The 23,647-nt window shown below is 33.3% G+C and overlaps 1 protein-coding gene across 3 annotated transcripts in view; it reads right to left on the bottom strand.

Moving 5' to 3' along the window:
- Positions 1–23,647, bottom strand: part of PSMD14 (proteasome 26S subunit, non-ATPase 14) — a 90,891-nt gene that overhangs the window by 14,494 nt on the left and 52,750 nt on the right. For all 3 annotated transcript variants that reach the window (XM_036857268.1, XM_036857266.1, XM_036857269.1), the window contains 4 exons: positions 22,688–22,758; positions 21,542–21,692; positions 7,254–7,361; positions 936–1,010 (listed from right to left, as the gene is read on the bottom strand). In XM_036857268.1, coding sequence (XP_036713163.1) covers positions 936–1,010; positions 7,254–7,361; positions 21,542–21,692; positions 22,688–22,758 — 405 coding nt within the window. The remainder of the gene's footprint in view (positions 1–935; positions 1,011–7,253; positions 7,362–21,541; positions 21,693–22,687; positions 22,759–23,647) is intronic.

Genomic DNA, 23,647 nt, shown 5'->3' with positions numbered 1-23,647 from the left:
CTATTCTACATAAAATTAAAATAAGTGTTGAAAATGTACTTCAAGCTATCAACTAAATCTACCACAGCTGATATGAACTTTGGGACGAAAGCAAGCAGATGGAAGAGAACTTTATGGCTCTGTGTCTCCCCTCAGGTCAAGGAAGAACTGGTCCCCTGCAGCCCCTCACTCAAAACCATGCTCAAGCACCTAGGACCTTTGAGTGAGTTTACTGGTGGCTCTGAACTTTTAAAACAATTGTTTATCAGACTTCAGAAAATCTTATACAGCACATTCTCCCAACAATATATAAATAAGACTGAAAATGGAGATGATCTGGTGGAAAGAGGGAGTAGTATGGAGAGCCCTCTTACTCCACCTCCCATACACCATATGCACTAGAATCCCTTCTAAGGTAACTTTGTGGGGAGCACTTTCAACTAGTAAGAAAGGTCTTGTTTACTACTGATTATTTATGTTTGGACTTCAGAGTGCATGTAGAAATCAAAACTTAGGGGCTGTCAATAGTACTCATGTTCTTTCAAATTTTTTTAAGTCTTTCTCAGAGAGAAATACAAGAAGCTTATTTGGAGGATGACTAATTATAATAATAAAGAAAAAAAGCAGTTCAGATTGTAATTTCAAAAAGCAATAGGCAGACTTAAATATTTCGAATTAGTTGAGAGAAAAGATTTTTATAGTTTATCATAAAACCAAACTGGAATGTTTGTTTCCTACTTCCTCTCCTGCTTTAGCGCCTACCAATAAGGTAAAATATCTCTCAATTTGTCCAATAAAATATTCCTTTATTTTATGCTACAATTCATCAGGAATGAAAAAATATTTGAAAGCATCAATGAAAGAGGTCAACAATTTAAATTCAAATATACCAGGTAATAGTTTAAATTGTTTGAAATAGATTTTTTTCCACCTCTAAGATAAAAATTTAAGCTTACCTTCTGTTCCAGTTCATTTTTCCTATAGTTAATAGTAATGGAGTAATAATGTCTGTTTAGTCCATGAATTAATGCCTATATAGACAAATGATTAGAAGAAGGACAAGTTAGTATTTTTCATCTAATAAAATAAATACAACTGTTTGAAACTGTTGACATATCCTGTAGACAATACCTTTACCATCTTCTAAAAATAACTTTTTATCCTAAATAAATATTAAACGATTTTTTTCTCAGCTACAAGTTTAGAAGTGAGATTTAGAGGTACAGGGCACACATTCTTTAAAACATGACATAGAGTCGCACAAATTCAAGTTTTAGTAGCCTTGCTCAGAGTCAGAGATATGATTTGACCTCATCATAATCTAACCTATAAATTAATTATTCATAATTTATAAATAATACATAATTTATTAAGTCTGATTTTATGATTATCTACACAGGGGGCTCTTTCTTATTTCAAAAGAAAAGCCTAAAAAGCCATAATAGTATAATTATTCCTTCACCCACAACATTAATCTGGAGTTTCCGTTTTTCTTAATTCAGTTCTAATATATTAAAAATAACTGTGTCTGCATATGTCTCCAAATTAACGAAATGGAGTTTGTTTTTTACTGGGTCCAGTGACAGGCAATCTCACTAAGCAGAATTTTTTCCACTGTACTTGATCGCCAAGACAAACCGTCAAATCATCATAAAGACTGAAGCTAATGGCATGGCTTTATTAAGAAACAATAATCCTGCATGTGCTGGAATCCATTCAGAGCTGCTCAAATGTCTAACTCTAGCTACATAGGTTCAAATTTCAAACGAGGTCCAGAACAGTTTCTGTGGACCCCTCTATCAGCCTTCTAAGACATTAAAGTACAGAAATACACCTTGGACATATCTTCAAGTACAAAAACAAAAAGGGCTTTGGGGTTAACTCTCAGGAATCTAAAGATAAAGCTAACTAAAACAACCACCACACTAATAACTGGATTTTTACAATGTAGTCTTAAGGTGCTGAGGTATAAGAAGAAGGGGTGTGGAAAGGAAACATTTGATGAGCACCTGCACCTGCTTTACACAATAAGTCTTCTAATCTTCACAACAATCCAGTAAGGTAGGCTGGTTCCATTTGTATTTTGACAGATGAGGAAATAAGACACAAATCTCAATTTGTCCTAGTTTATACCTAGTAAAAGGCAAAGCTGGGATTTGAACCCAAGTTTTTCTGACTCCAAAGCCCATGTTTTTTTCTATCATATTATGCTACAATGTATCTTAGGAAATTCTTAAATTAAGTCTTTGTACTTCAGGGATCAGAATGAAAACAAAGCATAGTCTTAGTTTTAAACTTTGCTAGCAAAAATCGCCCCACCAAATACTAACCCATTTTAGGTATGTACTATAACAATCCATTCTTATATTCCTAACATCTGCTATAATAAAATGGTTGCTATATGAAATTAAAGTACTAGGAGTACCTATTAAATCCTTATTCATTTCAATAATAATCAGGAATAGTGAATTAAATTTCAGTGCCTGGATACGCTGTACTGCGTGGCTCAAAAAGTGGAGCTAATCAGTGCCTCCCTTAATCTGTACTCACCTTTATGCAACTTTGGAAGTGCATCCTCTGGGTGGAAGAATTAGAAAAAGGTGCCCAGTGCTCCAAGCAAACTCAGCCTGGCTGGAGAGCGAGGTTTAGGCTAGATTTCAGGGGCCAACTGCCCTCTCATCCAAGCACCTTTATGCAGTGCTCCAACTATATAATTCTACATAGTGGCCATAAAGCTAATAACAGGTATGGCCAAGAGATACAGAAGTCAGACAAATGGGCACACAGATAGGTCCACATTTTGGAGATTAACTGTACTGCTGAAATATACAGTTTGGAACTTGAAGGCACCACCTACTTGATTTTCAATTACATTATTTAGGTGAAAGTAGTACAACTAACAGGCAGCATAAAAGATTAGCAGGGACAATAATAAAACAAATATAAATTTAAATCAAATGATATCCTCAAGCCATTTTCCAATTTCACTTACTCACTTGTTGTGTGCCCCCAAGTACATTCATCCCAAATCATAGGTAAACTGGCCATGTACAGTCCTCCTTCCATATAAACCCAAAGGCACAGGCTCTTTTATTTAGCTCAGTGAAAAATAAATTCTCTCAAATTCCCCATTCTAGTTGACATTGAATTACAAGTTGTGGCAGCATACACCAAATATAAGATTAGCTTTACCAAGGGGGAGACTAGCCTTTTGACAGGGTCAAATTGCAAATTAAACATAACATACTAGCAAATGCCATAGTATGTCAGGCAGACAAAGAAGTTACATAATCAGGAAATTTCTCAAAACATCAATACTTAACTTTTAAATTTACACCTAACAAACATATGATGAATTTAGGAAAATTTAGGCAATTCTTCATTGAAACAGGATATTGTCCTGAAGCTCATTCATTAATTATTTGAAATCTGCAACAGTTTCTCATAGAAGCACTGTTAAAAAGCATGGTTCTATTCTATAGTGTTTATATTGTGGGTTAAATAATATTTCAGTGGCTGACCTGGGAAGCTAGCCACCTTTTAGAGCACTGTTTCTGGGACAATACTTTTTGGAATTACTAACAGGACTTAGCTTATTGGCTTCTTGGATATCCTGACCCTTGTTTTCTTTGCTCAAAGGCTGCCAACCTTTCAAAGAAGGAAGTTCTTCCTAGGTTGGTACTATCAGTCTAAGATGCTATTTATTCTAGACAAAGAGTGGTTTGGAGGAGGAACTAGACAAAGCAGAGTTTTGAGATCCCACTGATTAACTTCCAGGTTATTTCTACGTTTCTTTAAGCTAATCTTTAGAGTAGAGCTTTATAATTTTGTTGGTATGACAAATTCAAAGAAAAGCACACAAATAATCATTACGGTGAAATAATACTTCATTGGCATTGTCCAGACTACTGACAAGAGGTTAGAAGTTATAACTCCATTTACTCACTGCTGTGGAAAAGCAGGCATATTATAAAGTACACAGCTTATGAACTATGTAATAACCTATTTATAGGTTCTTGATAGGTTAAAAAAGTTTCATGCTCTTAAAAAAGGCATATTTACTTAGATCTAAAGGTATATCTGTTTGCCTTATTTTACATTGATAAACTGAAAATGTGGTGCTAAATATCATCCAGTAAATCATACTTTAAAATGAATCTTTCTTTATATAAATATAATAGCTCTGAAAAGAAACAAAACATTGTGCTTTGTTCCCTTTGGGGTGGAGAACTGGGTCACAAATGGCAAAAGAAGAAAAGAATTTTTGCTAAATACCTTTTCATACCTTTTGAATTTTGAGCTGTATATATACATTATCTATGCCAAAATTAATGAATTAATGAAACTTCCAAATATAGTATAAAAGAATGAGGAGCTCTGGTTATGTACTAGTTCCTACAGTAACTCAGTGGATAACCTAGGCAAATCACAAATTGCTGGGCCTCAGTTTTCCTCACCTACAAAATCATCACAATGGTTCCTTCTAGTACAACTATTTTATAACTGTTTAACAACTACCGAAAACAATGTTTTTCAAATAATTTAACTCCGTTAGACAATGCAGTTGTACTCAGGGCTACACTTAGAGGCTCATAACCCTAGTATAATGCATCTATGCATCAACAGTTACTAAATTTCCATTCAGTTGACAACCAATCTTCATATACACTGTGGCCCTTAAGGATCTGAAACGTTGTTGAACAATTTTTAGTGGAATAATTTCACATTTTTAGTTACTAAAATAAATGCTTGCTAACTCTCAATTCTATACATTTGACAATAACAGTCAAATGTTCCAAGTACAAAATAATACAAAGTCACATATATTAATAGAAAAATCTATAGTACAGGTACTATACTTTTCCTTCTCTATCAGGATTATTAATGACTTCTCATTTAAAACATGAAAGTTCACATAAACTTTGTCTACTAGCTTTGTCTTGTGGCAGATACTTCAACATTGTTATTAGTGCTTTAAAAATAACATTTTCTAAAAGCAATATATGTTTCATTGTAGAAAGTTTAAGAAATATGGAGAAGGAAAAACAAGAAAAAAAATTCAATAATCCTACAACCCAAAGGTAATCAATATTAATATCATATTGTAAATATATAGGCACAGTTTATAAAATAAATACATATTTTCAAAAAGGAGAACTTGCATATGTGATTTTATAATCTTTTTCTTAACATATTTTGAACTTTCCTCAATATATTAAATAGTAGTCTACAGTATAACCCTAATATTCCCCCCCCTACTTTAAGTATGATAGTAAAAAAATCAGTGTTAGAAAAGCATTAGTAACCACCCACATGAGTGCTGATGGTACCTGTTAGGTTTCTATTCCTACCAGTAATAAGCAGGTTTAGGAACAAGATCCCTCTAAATACAAACTAACTTTCCTTCAAAATAAAAGGCATGGCCTTTCTGAAAGGCTTCTGATCCCTGAGGTAAAGATTCTGCTAACACATCTTAAAATTCTATTATGAATATCACCATTCACTTCAAGTTCTTCTGGGTTGCTTTCATTCTAGCTTGTCTTAGAAAACTAAGAAATTGTTTTAAGGTGTGCCTTTGTTCTGTCACTTTTTGGCTTGATCCCATTTGAGTGTTTCAGTATTGGAATTGTCTCAAAACTGTAAAGCACCCAGATAGATGTCTTCCTGATGGGCGCTATAAAAACTGTGAAATAAATATATATACAGATTTTAACTGGAAGCCAAAACAAACTAAAATGAAATGGAAAACAATGATGCTGTAGCTGTTATATACACAGGTCCTTTTAACTTGGGTTTGGAACCTGCTTCATAAGGTTCACCTTAAATTACAGACTATAAGGTAAAAAATACAAACCGGACTGATGTAGAAAGAAACAGATTTTAATTATTTAATTAACTCAAATTTTAAGGTTAAAAACCAGTGTTTAAATGTAAAAGGTGAAATCTGCAACAGGTGGCTGTTGACTTGCAATTAGTAAAAACTTCTGGCAGAAACACACCATGCAGTAATCACAATGATCTTAGACTGTGAGATGCTACTTAACAAAAAAAATAATATTTGCAAAAAAATAATGAAGCAGTATGATGCTATGGGGGTTATAAGAAAGGTCATTCATTATCACAGGCTAAACAGGTCCAATAATATATTCTCTTGGAACATGCAAGCATGGGCTTGTCTGTACCCAATCAAAAACACTAGTAGCTTATTTCATACTCACTATACTTTGCAGTTTTCCCTGGCTTCTAAGTAATTTTTTCAAAAGGAACACACCTCAATCCTTTGAAAAACTTTTTCACTTTGATGAAGATTTCAGATGAGTGACTGCTGAAAAAGTAAGCATCTAAAAGTATAAAGTTATCAAAGTATAACCAAGCTTAACCATGGTTAACTGTCAAAGCCACAACTCCCCAAAGACAATCATGTGACAGAGCAAGGTTTCAGAAGGGGAGCAGCAATAGCTACTATGATGTCTCTGTACTATGTGTTCTATTTAACCAAACACGGTATTTATGTCCTTTTAATTAATCTTCAGAGAAGCAATTAACTATATAGACACAGGTTATGGTGCATTTAAAAACACATTTAAAATAATTTTTGCAGACAATAAAGATCTGTATAAAAACAATGAAGCACGTGGATGATACAAAGAAAACATTAATCACTCAGGAGGATATTAAGTGTCTGAGTAACTGTAATAATGGTGGTTGACATCACTAGAAAGAACAAGATATAAACTCTAATCAAAAGAAATATGTAGTTGTGTTTTGTATGATTTGTTTTAAAAGTAGGGATTAAGCCAAAAAAAGAAAAAAGAAAAAGGTAAAAATATTTAAGTGCTATTTAGGAACTGCTTCTGGGGACCTCTTAAAGTATACAACAATTTACCATTATTTACTACTATAAGAAATGTCTACTAACCAAATCAATAATCATACCATGATACCTAATGCACTGCACCTAAAACCCCTATCAGTCCTTTACTACAGTGTTAACCGTGCAAAGCTGTAAGGTACTCTCAAGATTAAGGCTCTACTATGCCCCCCCAAAAGGGTGTCCTCAAACTATGTTAGGAAAGTTTAAAGACTTCACTGAAAGCAGACTCATATGTGAGCAAATCTAACTTTTGCAACACTATTTCCATAATCTCCTTTTAAAGCACAAGAAAAATTGCAAAACAAATTAAAATGCTAAGTATTGGATCTTAAAATGGTCATTTATAACAGGCTTTTAAAATGTAAAACAGTTTTAACACATTATCAAATACAGGCATTACCTGGATAGATGGCTTGTTTAGGTGACCCAGATTTGAGGTTGTTTGTCTTGGTTCATGTCCTAAGACCATCATATTAGCATTGATCAATCTGAAGGCATCAATAACAACCTGTAAAAAAAACAAGGTGTCAGGTCATTTCTTTTTTAAAAAGCAAGTGATGGTGCCAAGCAACACTGGACAAGGCATGATCAACTTGCATCTGTTTCTGGCCTATTTCCAGAAAATCATTTAATTATAATATTAATAAAAAAGAACCTCCTGCTGACTGCGCCATCAGCACACCACCCTCCATCTTGTAATGTAAGGTGACACCAATTATTGCAATTTTCATGAAGCAGTAAAGGGAAATATTAACTTTGCATCTTTATTATTGAAATACGTCATTACTAAACTTACACCAAACAGCCTTCATTGGTGTGCATATGTCTGTCACCTAAATTTTACCTAATCAAAATGAATGACAAAGAGAAACTAAAACTGAAAGTGAGCACAAGCTAAGGGACCACATCTAAAGCCCAGCCCTGTCACATCAATTATACCACCACAGTACTTGAAATGACAACAAAATTACAACCAGCAAGGCACTTGCTCCACGTATTCTCTTCTAGTCAGATACCTTTTACTTCTTGTGACTATAAAAGACTTTGTACCTTGTCTGATGGCCTTAAATGTCCAAGCCACTGTCAAGAATACGAGGCACAATACAAGAAAACCAAGGTCATCCGTGCTTTAAGCCAGGAACATGGTATAGAATGATACAGTCCTAAGTTCATAGTAAAGAAATAGCAATAGGTATCCTCTTTTTGCCTAGGTGTATTCAAAATTTCTGTAGAGAAACACTTCAAATTCTTACATGATACAAATCATCTCTTAGCTCATATATTAAGAGATTTAACAAGAATCACATACTATCTGAATGCTTTTCTCTGTTCATTATCATGGATTTGAAAGAACTTGTTAAAGCTTTTAAATGTTGTTAAGTTTTATGTAAAGAACCGGGGATCTTAAGACAGATGCCTCTTTCAGGGAATGTAAATCAATTACCTAGAGAATAAACTCAATACGTTCTTCACATAAAAATATCTTAAAGCAGGGTAATATAGTTATTTCTAGATTTGCCTTTAAAAGTGCTAAACAACTGAGATTTATCAATGTTTTAAAAGCTATTGTCAACTAGACTGTTTCTCATTTGTATAATTATTGTTTGAGGATACTAAGGGATTAAAAAAAATTTATTTCCAAAATAAGCCAACTGGAATCTAATCAAGTCTGAAAAATCTGTAATAAGTATTACTAAATGCTATAATAGCTAAAGAATAAGATTTAAAGAAAGAAAGAAAGGAAAAATCACCCTTTCTAAAAAGCTGCCATGAAGGGTCAACGGTACTAATGAATACAAACTTACACCAAAGCACTATGACAAGTGACTCAATCTAAGGGCCTCCATCTACTCTGGCAATCCCCACCCCCGCCCCAAAACTTTGAATTTTGCTTTTATTTCTAACAGTTTGAATTTCCCCAAAGATTCCTCTTGCCTTAAAATAAAACCAAGTATCCCCAGAACATGCACGATTTAATACTTTGTGAAAACTTTTTTCTTTTTATACAGTAACTATAATCGACTTAACTTTCACAATTATATATAAATAAATATGGCCTAGGTTTATACCTCTTGCTTATACTTAAATTTTTTTCTAATCACATTTTCATAAAGTAATAAGTACTACTATCAAACATGCTTTAATCAGATATTATCATAAATAATTTCAAACAATTGTTTAAAAACACATAAAAGTAAAATTTTCTAAAATTTTCTACTAAAAAGCACATAAAAATAAGATAAAATGCAGGCTAAAGAAGGGAAAAGAGACCATTTTGATAGACAGATGTACAACTTAAATAAATACAAAATTAAGAATTGCTTCCCTAACCAATAGCAGTAAATATTTAAGAGCAAAGCATCATTTTGGTCCAATTGTTTTTAGAATACTTGGATTCCATTTAAAGATTTCAGTATCATTTGTAGAAAAAGAACACTTCTACAAAACTATGAAAATTCCACAATATATCACAAAATATCTTTTTTATAATGAATGCTTTCAAACTAGAACAGGAGACCAGCTATTTTACACACAAAAAAATCTCTGTAATATTTCTCTGGAATATTATTAACAGGTGTGAAACTTCGTAAAAGGGAAATGAAAATACCAGCTAAAGAGATATCATGATCAATTAAAAACAATCTGAAATTTAGAAATTTTAATTCTATTTAAAATTAAGAGAAAAATCCAAGAATTTAATATACTGTTCAACTAGTAAATGATGGCCTATACGAAATGAAATGTTTAGAATGACGATTTCTGAGCAGCAATATGAAAGCCAATAGAAAATGAACACTTTACACCAAGATTAAAGGAATTTGCTGCCATCACTATAGCAACTGTCTTAAGGAAACTAACATGTTCAACAACCTGCAGACCAAAATTAGATTTAGTACACAATAAAAATATAAATATGGCAATATAGTCTACATTTTAATTTCTGTACAATTTTATAATTGCTTTTTGTGCTGTAAGAATAAGTGGGTTTCTCCTTTAGAGCAGCCTATCAAAATAGACTCATTAATGTCCAGTGCACTAATGAGCAATGGGTGAAGAAGGTGTTAATTATGCCACAGTAAGATTCAAGAAAAAGCCTTGGTGAGCACTTGGAGGTGTGTATAAGCTGAAGGCGTTTCTCCATTCTTATGTATTTACAGCATGATGCAACAGAATGACTGCAAAGTGGTCACTCCATGGATGAGAACAGAAATCTTAGATACAATATACTGAACAAAGAACCCCCAAGGATTAATTAAGGTATGGGAGGGGGGCAGGGGAAAAATTCATTTTTTTGAGCTACATGAATTTTCTAAATGGTTTGTTTTAAAGTATATATACATTAAACCAGTTCAGCTTATGTCTTATAAGGTTATAAATCCAAAAAGTAATTTAGCCAAAAAACTTTGCACAAAAACTACCTCCTTAATATGTACTAACAAAAACTTCCAAGCTAAAGTATGACGAATATTTTCAGGAATATGAAGCTAGACTTTTATATTTCCTTTCCATGATGCAGTCCTACGCACCACATTGAATCTCTATTCACCAGCCTGACCATTTAATTTTTTCTGGTACAAGTGCCTTGAGACTTTTCAGAGGTCACTGCAACAGTAGACAGCTTATAACAAAACCATTAGCAGTTTGGCTAGCTTAGGGAAACCTCTTACTTTCCTTTTTTGTTTATTATCACTGCATGAATCTGCAGCATATGATAGTTTATAATTTCTCAGGCTTGTTAAATTCATGTTAAAGGTCTGTTTTCTTGTTGAATAAATTTTGTTCATATAATGCTGCCTATTTCATACACTCAGTCTTTAATAGCACCTTTGGTCTATGCGCAACTCACAGATCAAAACAGAGGACTAAAATAGGGGTTGATGATGCTATTTACATGTGTGATTCCTGCTGTCTTCTTGTTAGTAGCTTTAATATAATAGAAGACCTTGTCTGTTTTGTAATTAACACATCTTTACTGGAGAGATATTTGGAAGTGATTGCTGTGAATATACTGGTTAGTAAAATAAACACAATCACACACCACTTTCTGTTATCAGACAAATTTGTGAATTGTACACATTATACCCCAGATCAACAAACTGTGATATAACAGCCAAGTAGAAGACACATATTTATATAACCCTTTATTTTTCTGAAAATATGTATTCACTCTGACCTTGCAAATATAATTAGCTTGTGGGATGTGCAGATTTCAGTACCATGGTTGCTTTACTAATTGCAACTCTTGGAAATAGATACTAAATATTTGGAAGCTGCCAATACAAAATAAAAACTGCATCTTTTTTGTACATCTGTCTTAGCTTATAAAAGCAAAATAGTTTTAAAAACAATACTGTGTTCCACATTTATTCCAAGCACACCCAAGGGTCAAAGACCTATCATTTCATTTTAACAACGAATCTGGTTTAGGACACAAAACTGTAATTATTTTCAAATTCGGTTTAATCCATTATTTTTTGGCTTCTTTCATGAGTATAGTACAGTTTATCCAATATGCTATTTATTTTTAAATTCATGTTTTCATATCAACTGCTAGGTCACTGAAAGACTAGACTAAATTTCTAAAGCACCAATGTATGGTTCCCAATTTTTACACTCAAAGGAGACTAATTTTTAAGTAAAGCTTGTAAAATTAATTTAATACAAAGGTGTTTGAAAGAAAAATGCACAAGCACTTCTGGCAGTAGATACTGTAATTCATAATTTCTCTCCCTCCCCACCCCCCTCTCTTTTTCTGTTTAACAGTAGCTGCCTATGGCATTCCCAGCTGCCCTTATATTGAAGTCAACGACTATGGGAAGTGTTTATATATAAAATGAGCTGGAAGAAAAAAAGCTTGAAAAAAAAATTCAGACCTCAAAATCAATGTCAAACATCAAGAAAAGAAAAAAGTTACAATTCAGTGACCAGTTAGGTTACATATTTAAACACATATAAACCCACCACCATAAAAAATAAGTCTCTAAATGACTATAAAAATGCTAGGTGTGGAAATCAAATACCCTTTATCACCTAGAAATGACCTGTTATCAACTGCTTAGGTTGTTTCTAGATTCTTTAAAAATTAAGGGTGCACGTGACCTGGGAAGTACTGCTGGGGTTTGTGACCCGTTCGTTACTTCTGCTGCCGTGCACTGCCAGGCATCTATGAGAGAAAAACATCTTATGTCTCTTGTAAGCCCACAGCATAAAAAATTCAAAGAAATCTTACTTTTTATGCCATTTCCAATGAAAAGCACTAAGAACTAAAACTGACTCATGCCAAATGCATATCACTGAATTGCTGTGATTTCTTAGTCTCAACTTTGTAACATGGAAATTATTTATAAAATGTCAATTTTAGCTCTGGAAAAGAAATTCCTATGTGTATGTACATTTTCTTTCTTCATCCTTGGAGAATTGCTTATTGTAGCTAGAGATCTGTAGTACAACTTCAATATATTGGGAGAAAAGGGGATGGAGTATAACTAGCATAATGTACTTTTTTTTGACAAGTGAAGACATGCATCAAAATTCAAACAGTAAAGCCACCGTTCTGGATATATATACTTTAATAAAAACAAATCGATCTCTAAAAACTAGTATGGTGAAAGGTAATTAAACATTTTTAGATTCATGAAACTTTCTAAAAAGAATATAGTTATGTCATAAAATAAATTTAGCAAAATTTTTACAGTGTATGCATGTACTCAGTATGGTATAGGTATTTAAATGCTTAAGACACTCTGCAGTCAGAAGCCTGCCTAAGTTAGAATTCTGGTTCTAACACTTGCTAGTTATTGAGCTAAGATAACTGTTATTTAACTTCTCAATGTCTCCATTTGCTCATGAATGACACCATTTAATGATAAGATTAAAGGAAATAATATGTGTGTACCTACCACTACAGTTCTTAGTGTTTTTAACTGTGGCGCTCATGGACTTGCCTAGCTCAGATCTCCTTTCAGTAGCACCTACTGTAGAGAGCATAGCTGACTCACAAACTCCAGATGCTACACTTTTGGATCCTCTGGGGGTTCACCGCAGGTCAAACCTCCCTTGGGCTACTCCCAGCCAATGTCTGAGCACAGCAGGGGTACTAAAAACCTAGCCATTCCTGCCAAATAAGGGCTTCTTCTAAAGGACAACTGTCTCAAGGACTCCCCAACAGCATGGCTGAAACTTTCTTAGGAACATGCTGCAGTCTGACGCCCTTCCTACCCAATCCTACTTTCTCTTTCTCCTTCCGCACAGTCAGACAGATTGAATCCCATTTTGGCGTTTGCTTCTTGTAGCACTCAACCTGACCAGTAAACTAAGCAGAATACTGCTACTGCAACACAGTGTTAAAGTTAGAAAAAAGCCACCCCCAAAATCAAATCAGAATTATAAATTTGGTATCCACAGACATTTGGCATATGAAAATACCAACAGGAAATTAGGGAGAGACCTTTAAAGACATATTTCCCTAGGAAAATTCCTAAATAAAATAAAGAAAAAATGTAACAGTTATACTGAATATTATCTCTTTTAAAAAATGACAATATGCCTAGAATTTTGATACTCCTCTATGATAGGTATTTCTAGAATTATAGGTGACGAATAAACAGTGAACTTTAAAACTGAACTCTTCAGGGACTATTAATGAGCTACAAGATACTAGCATCTTTGGGTCACTGGTCAGATAACCAACTCAGACTACCAATCCTATCTGGTGGCTACCCCTGTCAGCCAACACAAAATGAGCAAGTGACTTCAGATTCCCCTCTAGTAGACAAACGAAAGCAACACAATTGGTATGCTTATTGACAGTCCCACATAAAGTAAAGGAATAAAAGGCTCTAGAGACTAAGGGCTAGGGCTCACCCATGTTAGAAAGGTAGTAAGGAGGGGCTAAGGGAAATAAAAGACTTACATACATTTCTTGTGCTTTAACATTACCTTCAAAGAAAAATACAAATATATCCTTCAGACTGCCATCTCTCAAAAAATATAGTCATTTTCGTAGGAAAAATATGCAAAGGTCAGTTACTTTGCTATGTATGACTTTTACATATTTTTATTGGGCTTGTTAAAATACCATATAGAAATTATATTGTCTAATACTCAACAACCAAGAGGTAGGTATTAATATTCTCAATTTATGGATAAGGAAACTGAGGTTCCGAGGACTTGAATAAATTAAATGAGATGACAACCAGTAAGTGACACCACTATCATTTGTACACACACAGCATGCCAAAGCCAGTACTCTTCATCACCAAGCTATTTGATGTAACAGCTATCCTAACACAAAAGCAAGAAAAGATCACTCTTAGATTCAGTCACTTCACAGCAAGGTTTGTGTTTTATTCACCACTGAATATCCATTCCCCAGCAGAGTACCTGGGGCACCTAATATGGTGCAGAATAAATATCTATTAAAATGAAAAGCTCCAAGAAAGCAGTTTTGGTTATGTTTTTTTGGGGTTTTTTTGGGCCACACTGCGCTGCATATGGGATCTTAGTTCCCTGACCAGGGATCTAACCCACATCCCCTGCAGTGGAAGCACGGAGTCTTAACCTCTACGCAGCCAGTGAAGTCCCTTTGGTATCTGTTTTATATAAAGTTTTACCATTGAATGCCCCCACAAATTCATTACCTATAAAAATCTAATCACTAGCTTTACAAAATATATACTTCCCATTTCCTTATCACCGCTCAGTTTTGAATTCATGAAACACTCAAATATCACAAAGCACTGACTTGTTTTTAATTAGGAATAAAAACTGCATACAGAAAAGCTATTTGGAATGTAAAAAGTGGCAGTGGGCACCTACTGAAAAGCTTACTAGTAGTCTAAGAATAATTACTGATTATTAGAATAATAATCAACTATGACTTAAAAGAAAATTTACTACCATAATCAATTCTACCCTCTTCAGGAAATTACAGTGATAACAACAGACTAAACCCGCCAAAACGAAGTCCCAGGCCCAGAAACATCCTCATGATCAACAAGGGTTAATGTCAAATCATTTGAATATGATCTTAAACAATTAATATACATGGGCTACGCAAAGGCCTTTTATACAAAGTCATAGTTTCCATTTTCCGGTACAACACTGGCATTAAGGACAGGGAGGAGATCTTACTCTCCTGTGTGTCCATTGTATGCCTGGCACACAGTAATGATCAATAAATGTCAGTTGAATGAATGACCAGGGATCATTAGATTGGGGAAAGAAAAGCATTCAAGAGGCAAAAGGGTCAATAAATAATATTCTTATAGATAATGGGACATTGTTTTAAAGGTTTTCCTATATCTTTACAGAAACAGCTGAATTCAAACTAATTTGAAGCAGATGTCTATCACTCAAATGTATAGCAATTACTAAACAATAATAAATTCGCTCAGAAATTATATTACTAATACAGAAGCTCTAAATTAAAAGAACAAAACTAAGAACTGTTAGTTCTATATCAGATTTATGCTTCTTAGAATTTTAAACATAAAATTGCTTTAAAATTCTTAGCTGACAATTTCTGATTATATCAGCTAAATTAATGTTATAAACTATTAAGTCTATCAGGAATAGTGCATGCATATTAGCACCTAAAATATTTTCTTAGACATCCTCACAGATTATGTCTAAGAGTGTTATAAAACTTCAAATTGATACTAGGAGTAAAAAACAGGACGCAAACAGAAGATAATATAGTAACTAACCTTGTTCCAAGAGTTGGGTGAGTATGCTCCCAGAGCTATATTAGGAACGGAAATAGAATTTTTATGTGTCCTATTTTCTATTTTTCTCTTTCAGTCTGAAAAACTAGGCAAAGGAAAGGTATGTGTATGTATACAATTTGAGATCAGAATTATTCAGTCCCAATTAACCTTTATGGGATACTGATTAACAGAAAATCTTATGAATGACAGCTATTCTAAATATCTTCCACTACCTTTGGAAGACAAATGACATGATAAACTTGAACTCTAGCTCTGATTACACAAGGTTCGGATTCATCAAGGTTAATGTCTGTGAACAAACTGGCTCACTGACCTTGTCAATCTCATGTTTCACTCATTTAATAAGTGATCACCACTAATGTATACAAATTACTTACTAAACCTCACAAAATTAGCTGCAGTTTTCTTTCTAAAAGTCTGAATTGGTAACAGCTGACCAGTGAAACATTCATTCCTGATTTTACCTTATAAACATTTATTTTTAAAAAACTACTTTTTGCAGACACTGCATCAATTCCAAGATATGGAAACATTTCTCCCTTAAAAGAAGCTCCAATCTTGTGAGAGAGACAACATACAGACAGGTGAATGAAACACAAAATGGTTTTAATCACATCAATCACTTCAAAGGCCAGAATTTTAAAGTAATATATTCATTTTCTTTTTCATCAGCATGCCCCAAAGAAATATGTTGGAAAAATAGTAAGTGCTCAATAAAAAAATCAGCTGAATCAGAAGAGTATTCCTAAATTAGTCTGAACGTACAAAATATAAACGGGAAAGTTTTCATTTCTTTTGTAATTATTACCTTCATCTTCCTAAAGTGAGCAAGTTAGTAATTAATTTATAGACTTGTTCTTAACAACATTTTCAGAAATACTCACATTCTATTATTTTAAATATGCTAGTTGTTTTTCCTGTTAAGTATCAATTATTTTAATCTTCAGAATAATAAAGTGATATTTATTGCTCACCTTCTATATGCATGTGCACTGTAATGATTATATATATCACTTCATAATATTCATAATATAATACTATGAGATAGTTACTAAAATCCCTGTTTTATAGATGAGAAAACCGAAGCTCAAGAAGATTAGGTAAGTTGCTCAAGGTCATGCTATAAAGAAGAGACAAAAATTGGATTCTAATACAGGCCTGATCCCAAAGTCTGTGCTCTTTACTTTATGCCCAGCCTTTATGGTATATAATTTTTAATAACAATAAGAAAATGTTAAAACAAAACTATTAGTGGAGTAGTTTAAAATCTCCACCATCTTAAAACTTTCGAATACAAAATTTCTTGGGTAAGTAAAATATTTTCCCCCTTACCCTGAAAAAGACATGACCTTCTAGATATCTGAAAATAAAAGGTAAGCTCCTGTAACATTCATTCCCTAATTCTTTCCTCCTATATTTGTAGTTACTCTTCAGAGTCCTACCTTTTCTGTAAAACGCTGATTAAAAGACAACAATAACAGAGTGATGTCCTTAAAATTCAGTCCAAGCTTCATTTACTTTGTGCAGTCTACACTGATTTCTGCCTACTTTTAATCTGCATTTACTATGTTTGCTATACAAGTACTATTTTATTGCATATTGACACATAAAAGGTTCTAAATATTTGTTGAATTATTTGTCACTAGCAACCAATTTAATACTTAGTTACAGAAACAAAGCAGTATCAGTATAATTTGTATTATGTCAGTATGCAGTGCAGGATTACCAGCACATAACTAGCAGAATGTTATCTGGCTCACTAGTGACACTAAATGTATATGACTTATCTTCTCAAAAAGACTAAGACCATTTTTTATTTAATTTGTATCCCCAAATCATTAGCATACAGGCATATCAGCTGTACTTAAGAAATACCTGATGATGAGTTGATCTGAAACTAAACACCACATTTTCAGAAGCCCATTGAATATTTCCAATCAAAGTAAATAAAAAATCTTCAAGAAAGTCCAGCCAGTGTGAAGATTTATTTGGGATAAAGGGTTTTTAGTGACTGTTTTGTTTTCAAAATAGAGAACAGACACAAAGATTGTTTGGAGTTAGCAGGTAACACGTGAACATTTTACTAACAGGAATCCTGACAAGAAAATTAGTTCTCAAAAGTAGTCATAGTTGTAGGCCAGTTTTCTGACTTTGCACAAAGTGACTGTTCTTTTTGCCCTAATGAAGAAGTGTAGTCATATTACAAGTTGAAGTTACTTCTAAATTTGTTGCTGGATTAAGTCCAGTTGTAGGCTGAATATACAGGATAACAAAACATTAAGCAAGAGGTTGCCACCATGCCACTTGAGAACTGAAGTTTAAAATATTTTAATACGTGTTTTCTTTACAAGTAAACTAAAACAGAATCTTAAAAACTATTTCACTGGTAAGTTTTGAGTGGAGTTCACTGGTAATTTCTATAAGCTTACACTCCATTTAAATTACAAATGTTATTATCATTGATTTTTCACCTGTATCATTTTTAAACATTTCCAGGATTATGTGATATACAGAGTGATATGGATTCTTTATCATATAGTACATTTTATTTTTTATGTTGGTCTCAATGTTTGGTCCTAGGGATGTCACAAAAGCTGACAGACATGAGTCTGTCTAAGCTGTTTTTTTTTTTTTTTTTTTTTTTTTTTTAATATTTATTTATTTATTTATGGCTGTGTTGGGTCTTCGTTTCTGTGTGAGGGCTTTCTCTAGTTGTGGCGAGTGGGGGCCACTCCTCATCGCGGTGCGCGGGCCTCTCATTATCGCGGCCTCTCCTGTTGCGGAGCACAGGCTCCAGACGCGCAGGCTCAGTAATTGTGGCTCACGGGCCTAGTTGCTCCGCGGCATGTGGGATCCTCCCAGACCAGGGCCCGAACCCGTGTCCCCTGCACTGGCAGGCAGATTCTCAACCACTGCGCCACCAGGGAAGCCCTAAGCTGTTTTTAATTAATAGAAAAATACTATATGAGAAAATCAATTAATATATAATACCTACTAAAAATAGTACACAGAACTCTCGAGAACTCTGAGAAAATGTGCAGCTCCTTCCTCTTGACTTATGTTGAAGGGAATGACATCTACACACGTAAATAAGAAAAGGCCCTGCAATGACTTTGGTACTCATTTTCCATTCCTGAGTTATTCTAATTACATTGTTCATTAACTGTCTAATATTAAAGAGCCAGTAAACAGCTTGAGTTCTGAAATTCTATAGACCTAGATTTGTATCCTTGTTCTGCTGCTTAATACATAATTGTATGATTTTGGGCAAAGTAATCTTTTTGACCCTAAATTTTTATACCCTTTCATTGACAAATGGAATAATAGAACCTATTCCCAGAATTACCGAAAAGAATAAATGAGACAAGTTCAAATGATTATTGCCATAATACCTGGCACACAGCAATAATTCCATAAAGATACAGTCAAGTCACTATAAAAGGAAACCAAACAGTTTGAATCAACTGAGATTACAAAGAAAGAATCCATTTTTACCTAATCACTCAAAAAAACAGAGATAATACTGGGACTTACAAACATGAAAATATAAAAATATACAGGAAAGAGGTATTAAAAGAACAGACACCCACTTAAATCCTTTATATAGAGATGGTCATTTAACTCTTGATCTAATCATTGCCTTACTAAATATTTTGACAGCTTTGATAAATCATGTGCAGGGAAGGGGAAGGGAGAGTCCTATGTTATTCTTCATTTTCTTGTAAGTTTATATTCTTAAGTATAATGATTTAACTAGAACACTCTAGCCATGGATTTACTAACATTTAATTTAATTCAGTTTTGAGACACTGAAAGAACTATAAATTATAACCAAACTCAGACACCTCATAAATGAAGTTACATTATTGACAAAAAAATGGATCCTTATTTGAGGTGATATAATTGTATAAATCTCGTTAGGTACAACAAGTGATGCGAATCATCAGTGATAGATGCTTATACTAAATTTTTTCCAAAAAATTTTTTTCATGACATATAAAACTAGACAGTGATACATGTAATTTCCTAAAGTAATTTTTGAGATATATTTTTAAATACTACATTTTACCACATGACAACAGAGTCATGTGATACAAGTATATTTTTTAATGAAATGCATTCTTTGAATCATGGTTAATTAGAAACAAACAATGCAAACTCCACAGTTATATAATACCTAAACTAGGTTTGGAAACTAAAACTGCCATTTAAAATACTATAAACAAGATAACCAAAATACATATTCATTTATTTACATTCTATTTTGAAAATGCTTTCTTTCATTGTATTTAAGTTTATATTTTCCTTTTCAAAGCAGCCACCATCACATGAGTTAAGTATCATAAAAAGTCACACCAAAACTACAAAACAGAATTCTAATTATGTTTAAAATTAAGCTTCAATCATTAGTAGTATATATTGTGGCGTGGGAATTTAATCAGATAATTCTATTATGTTTCTAAAATAATAATTATTACTTAAATGAGCTACTTATTGTTTACTTTTTTATAAGGTATCTTAATTATCAGAGAATTAAACTTAAATATTATACTGTACTTTAATTCATAAAACTAACAAAAGTCAAAGATTTTCAACTCCTTTTATCTATATCAGTTAAATAACAATACACTTAGTAAAAAAGAAAGTAAATAAATTGAAATGTCACTATATAGCAAGCCTCAGAAGTTATGCATTCAGAACTGCCTAGTATATCAGTTTCTATTATTGTTTTTGTGGCTAGTTTCTGCCTCTAAAGAGCTAAATCACATCTAATAGGATCATGATTTAGAAAAGACCTCAATTTTTATTCATCATAATAATATAATGTCAGAAAGTGTTCAAATTCATGACAGATAAAAACTCTATGTTTAAACAGCCATATTTAGTTTGAGCTGGTGAGCAGATGTAAATGTAATCTGCAATACTATCAAACTCCAGGTCTAATAGATAGCAAGCTAATATTTATTTTTAAGGGCTCCAAAAATTATTTGTAAAAGCTGCATAAAAAGGATTCCATAAATGTACTGTGATTTTATTTTAACAATTATTCTACACTACAATGGACGTACATGCTCAAACAAGACACCTCAGCAGTATTTTAAAGCAGTAACCACCTAGCCAATTTCTGTATGTTCTGTAGTTTTTCTAATCCACTCTCCCTGTGGTTGAGCAAAATCGAATTGCCTCTCACATTTGCAGACAGCTCTGTGAAGGTGATAATAGAGCTGCTCCCTGCTGTCATGAGGCAGGAAATAGGAAAATGGCATATGGGGCTAGAAAGAAAGAAAGAAAAAAAAAAAAAAAAAAAAAGAAAGAAAGAAAGAAAAAAAGAAAAAAGAAAAAAAAGAAGGAAAAAAGAACTAAACAAGGACAAAAGATTTCAACAAAGAACAACTATAACCCAATATGCTTTGCAAGTTAATCTCTTTTCAGAATCATTTAGCATATCTAATCATTCATCTGTGTCCTCACTCCAAAAATGCAAACGGTTGATACCAAGTGTTTGGGGCAAGTTTTCACTGTCTAAAATATTTGGAACCTACAACTGCAGAATATGTCCTGCACAATGTCTGCAAACAGAGCTCTTTAGATTTTTTAAATGTTGTGCCGATCCCAAATTCACCATTTTAAAATAAAAGAAGGTAGAGCAATGTTTATTAAAATATTAATAAAATGTGTATAGAAGGCTTTCAGTATGATTTAACATTCCTAAATCTATGAAATAAAAAAAAATTAAAGATAAACATTTATAATTAGACTAATTAAAGTAGAAACAAATCTCTAAATAGGTAAATTGCTAATAATAATACCAAGACACATTTATTATCTTGTACAGTTTTTTGTTTGGTTGGGTTTTTGTGTAATTAAGAATCATGCTTTAAACAAAACAGATTTTTATGTAATGTATCTGTAAACAGAATGTGGCAGGAGATGCTAATAAAGATAGAATCCACTCTACCTTTCCTTTTACACTCTGAATGGGATCCACAACCACTGCCACAGCTCTCTCCGACAAGGCTTCAAAGCTCTGCTGAGTGTTGATATCCACACCAGAAAGCCAACAACCAAAGCCAGGGTGACTGTGATACCAACCAACAACCATCTCAGGCCTGAAACAAAGAGGGCGTTCAGCCGTTCAGAACAAAACAAGTAATACATTTATGATATGAAAAGAAACAACACACTAACGGGGTATAAATTAAGAAGAGATGAAAAACACACAGGTGTGAAAAAGCACCATTAGAAACACTGAAATCATACACCATATTATCCAGAAAACATGGAAATGAAAAAGTGTGACAAAGGAGTGCTATCATTAAGAGATGCACATTAGCAGTGGTAGATAAGGCTTTCAGTTTTTCACCTTGTTACCACACTTTCTCAGAGCCAGTTTTTACCCTTTCAGCATTCAAGTAAATATCTACTCTTTAACTCCTTAGCTCTGGGAGTTGGATTTTCCAGGCAGAGTACATTTTTAACAATGGACACCAGGATCCACTGTTGTGAAAGGATTAAATATCAATTAAACCAGCAGTAGAACTAGGAACTCAGTCAAAAACCAATTTGCACTGTTCTGCTCAGCTGCTGAGCCTTTTGCTAACATTAATTTTGAAGTTTTTTCCACAGTAGAAGAATTTGAGCAAGAGAATGACAACTATTGAGAGATTTAATCTGGGGTAAAAAACTTGAACAATATTTGGATTCTACTTTCCCTGTCTTTAAAACTCAATATGACTACAAATATAATTAAATATTCAGAATTTTATTTAGCTGCAACTCTCAAATTTTGGAACATACAAGCTCTTTCAATTATAAGTGACTAGAGAGTAACTCCATATGCTAAACGGTGGGAAGCTACAGTCCAAATTTACTATGTAACAGTTGAGAATTTTAACATGAGGCAGTTTTCTAACTGGCAAATTTCTATGATTCTAGAGGAAAGAGATACTAGATAGGTGGTGCAGAGCACTGACAGTGATACTTTTACATTAATTACGTGGCTTTTTTTCCCCTAAGAATGATATTCACGAACATGTAAAATTCTGAGATACATTTCTGAAAATATTTCCCATCATTCCATTATATGATCATTTGAAATACTTACCTTCCTGTCTGCTTCAACATATCCAACATCTTGGCTTGGAACACTGGATCGACTGCCTCCACACTGACACCCTGATTTAGAAAGAAAGGAAAATGATTAGCTTCTATAACAATGAGAAAAAATTTATATTGCAAGGTAAACAAACAAAAAGCTACTGCCTAAAAACCTATGTATATTATTTTGGGATACCAAAATAATTTAATAGGTTTTGATACCCATATTTGACACCTACTCATGTCATTCAATTATAAACCATACATCAATAAAACTTTTTAAATTGCCAAGTACCAAGAAAACAAAAAAATTGCCAAGTACCATACTGCTGTTAGCTAATGAGTTAAGATAATTTTTAGGCTCCTTTAAAAGAGTTTATGGCCATGACTAATGTGTGTGTGTATATATACACACACCAGAAATACCAAATAAGTGAACCAACTATTTTGTGGTTAGATCGGTCTAGGCAAGCATACTTCCTAACATCATCCTCTGATAACTGATAAGCACTAGGCCTCTTCCATCTCATCCAAAGTTCTACAACTATTCTGCTATTATAATAATCAACAGTTCAAGTCGGTTTTTTTTTTTCTTCAGTAATGTAAACACCTTGAGGAAGGAAAATAATAGTTTCCCAGAGTTATTTTTATTTGTTTTTTGGTTGGCTGAGTTAGGAGGGGAGGATGTTCAGTGCTTTAGTTAGGACTACTTGGTAGATTAGGCAATTGGAGGGGAATATATACATTTGAATATTACCTCAAATATAACAGCATTCTCAAAAATTCCCCACAAGAGGCAATCTGCAACCAAGTCTTTTAAATGCTGCATTATTTTGCTAGTTCAACCAAAAGAAAATTTTAGGACATGGAAGAATTAAAGGCATTCATATTATCTCTCCAGTGATAGATCACTGCCATTATAGCTCCCTTAAGGTCTTCCTCTAACATCAGGAATTTAAGTCTAATC

This window comes from Balaenoptera musculus, chromosome 7 (genome assembly GCF_009873245.2).
Source record: "Balaenoptera musculus isolate JJ_BM4_2016_0621 chromosome 7, mBalMus1.pri.v3, whole genome shotgun sequence".
NCBI lineage: Eukaryota > Metazoa > Chordata > Mammalia > Artiodactyla > Balaenopteridae > Balaenoptera > Balaenoptera musculus.
The sequence above is the reverse complement of the archived record's forward strand: the minus strand, read 5'-3'. Positions and strand labels throughout refer to the sequence as shown.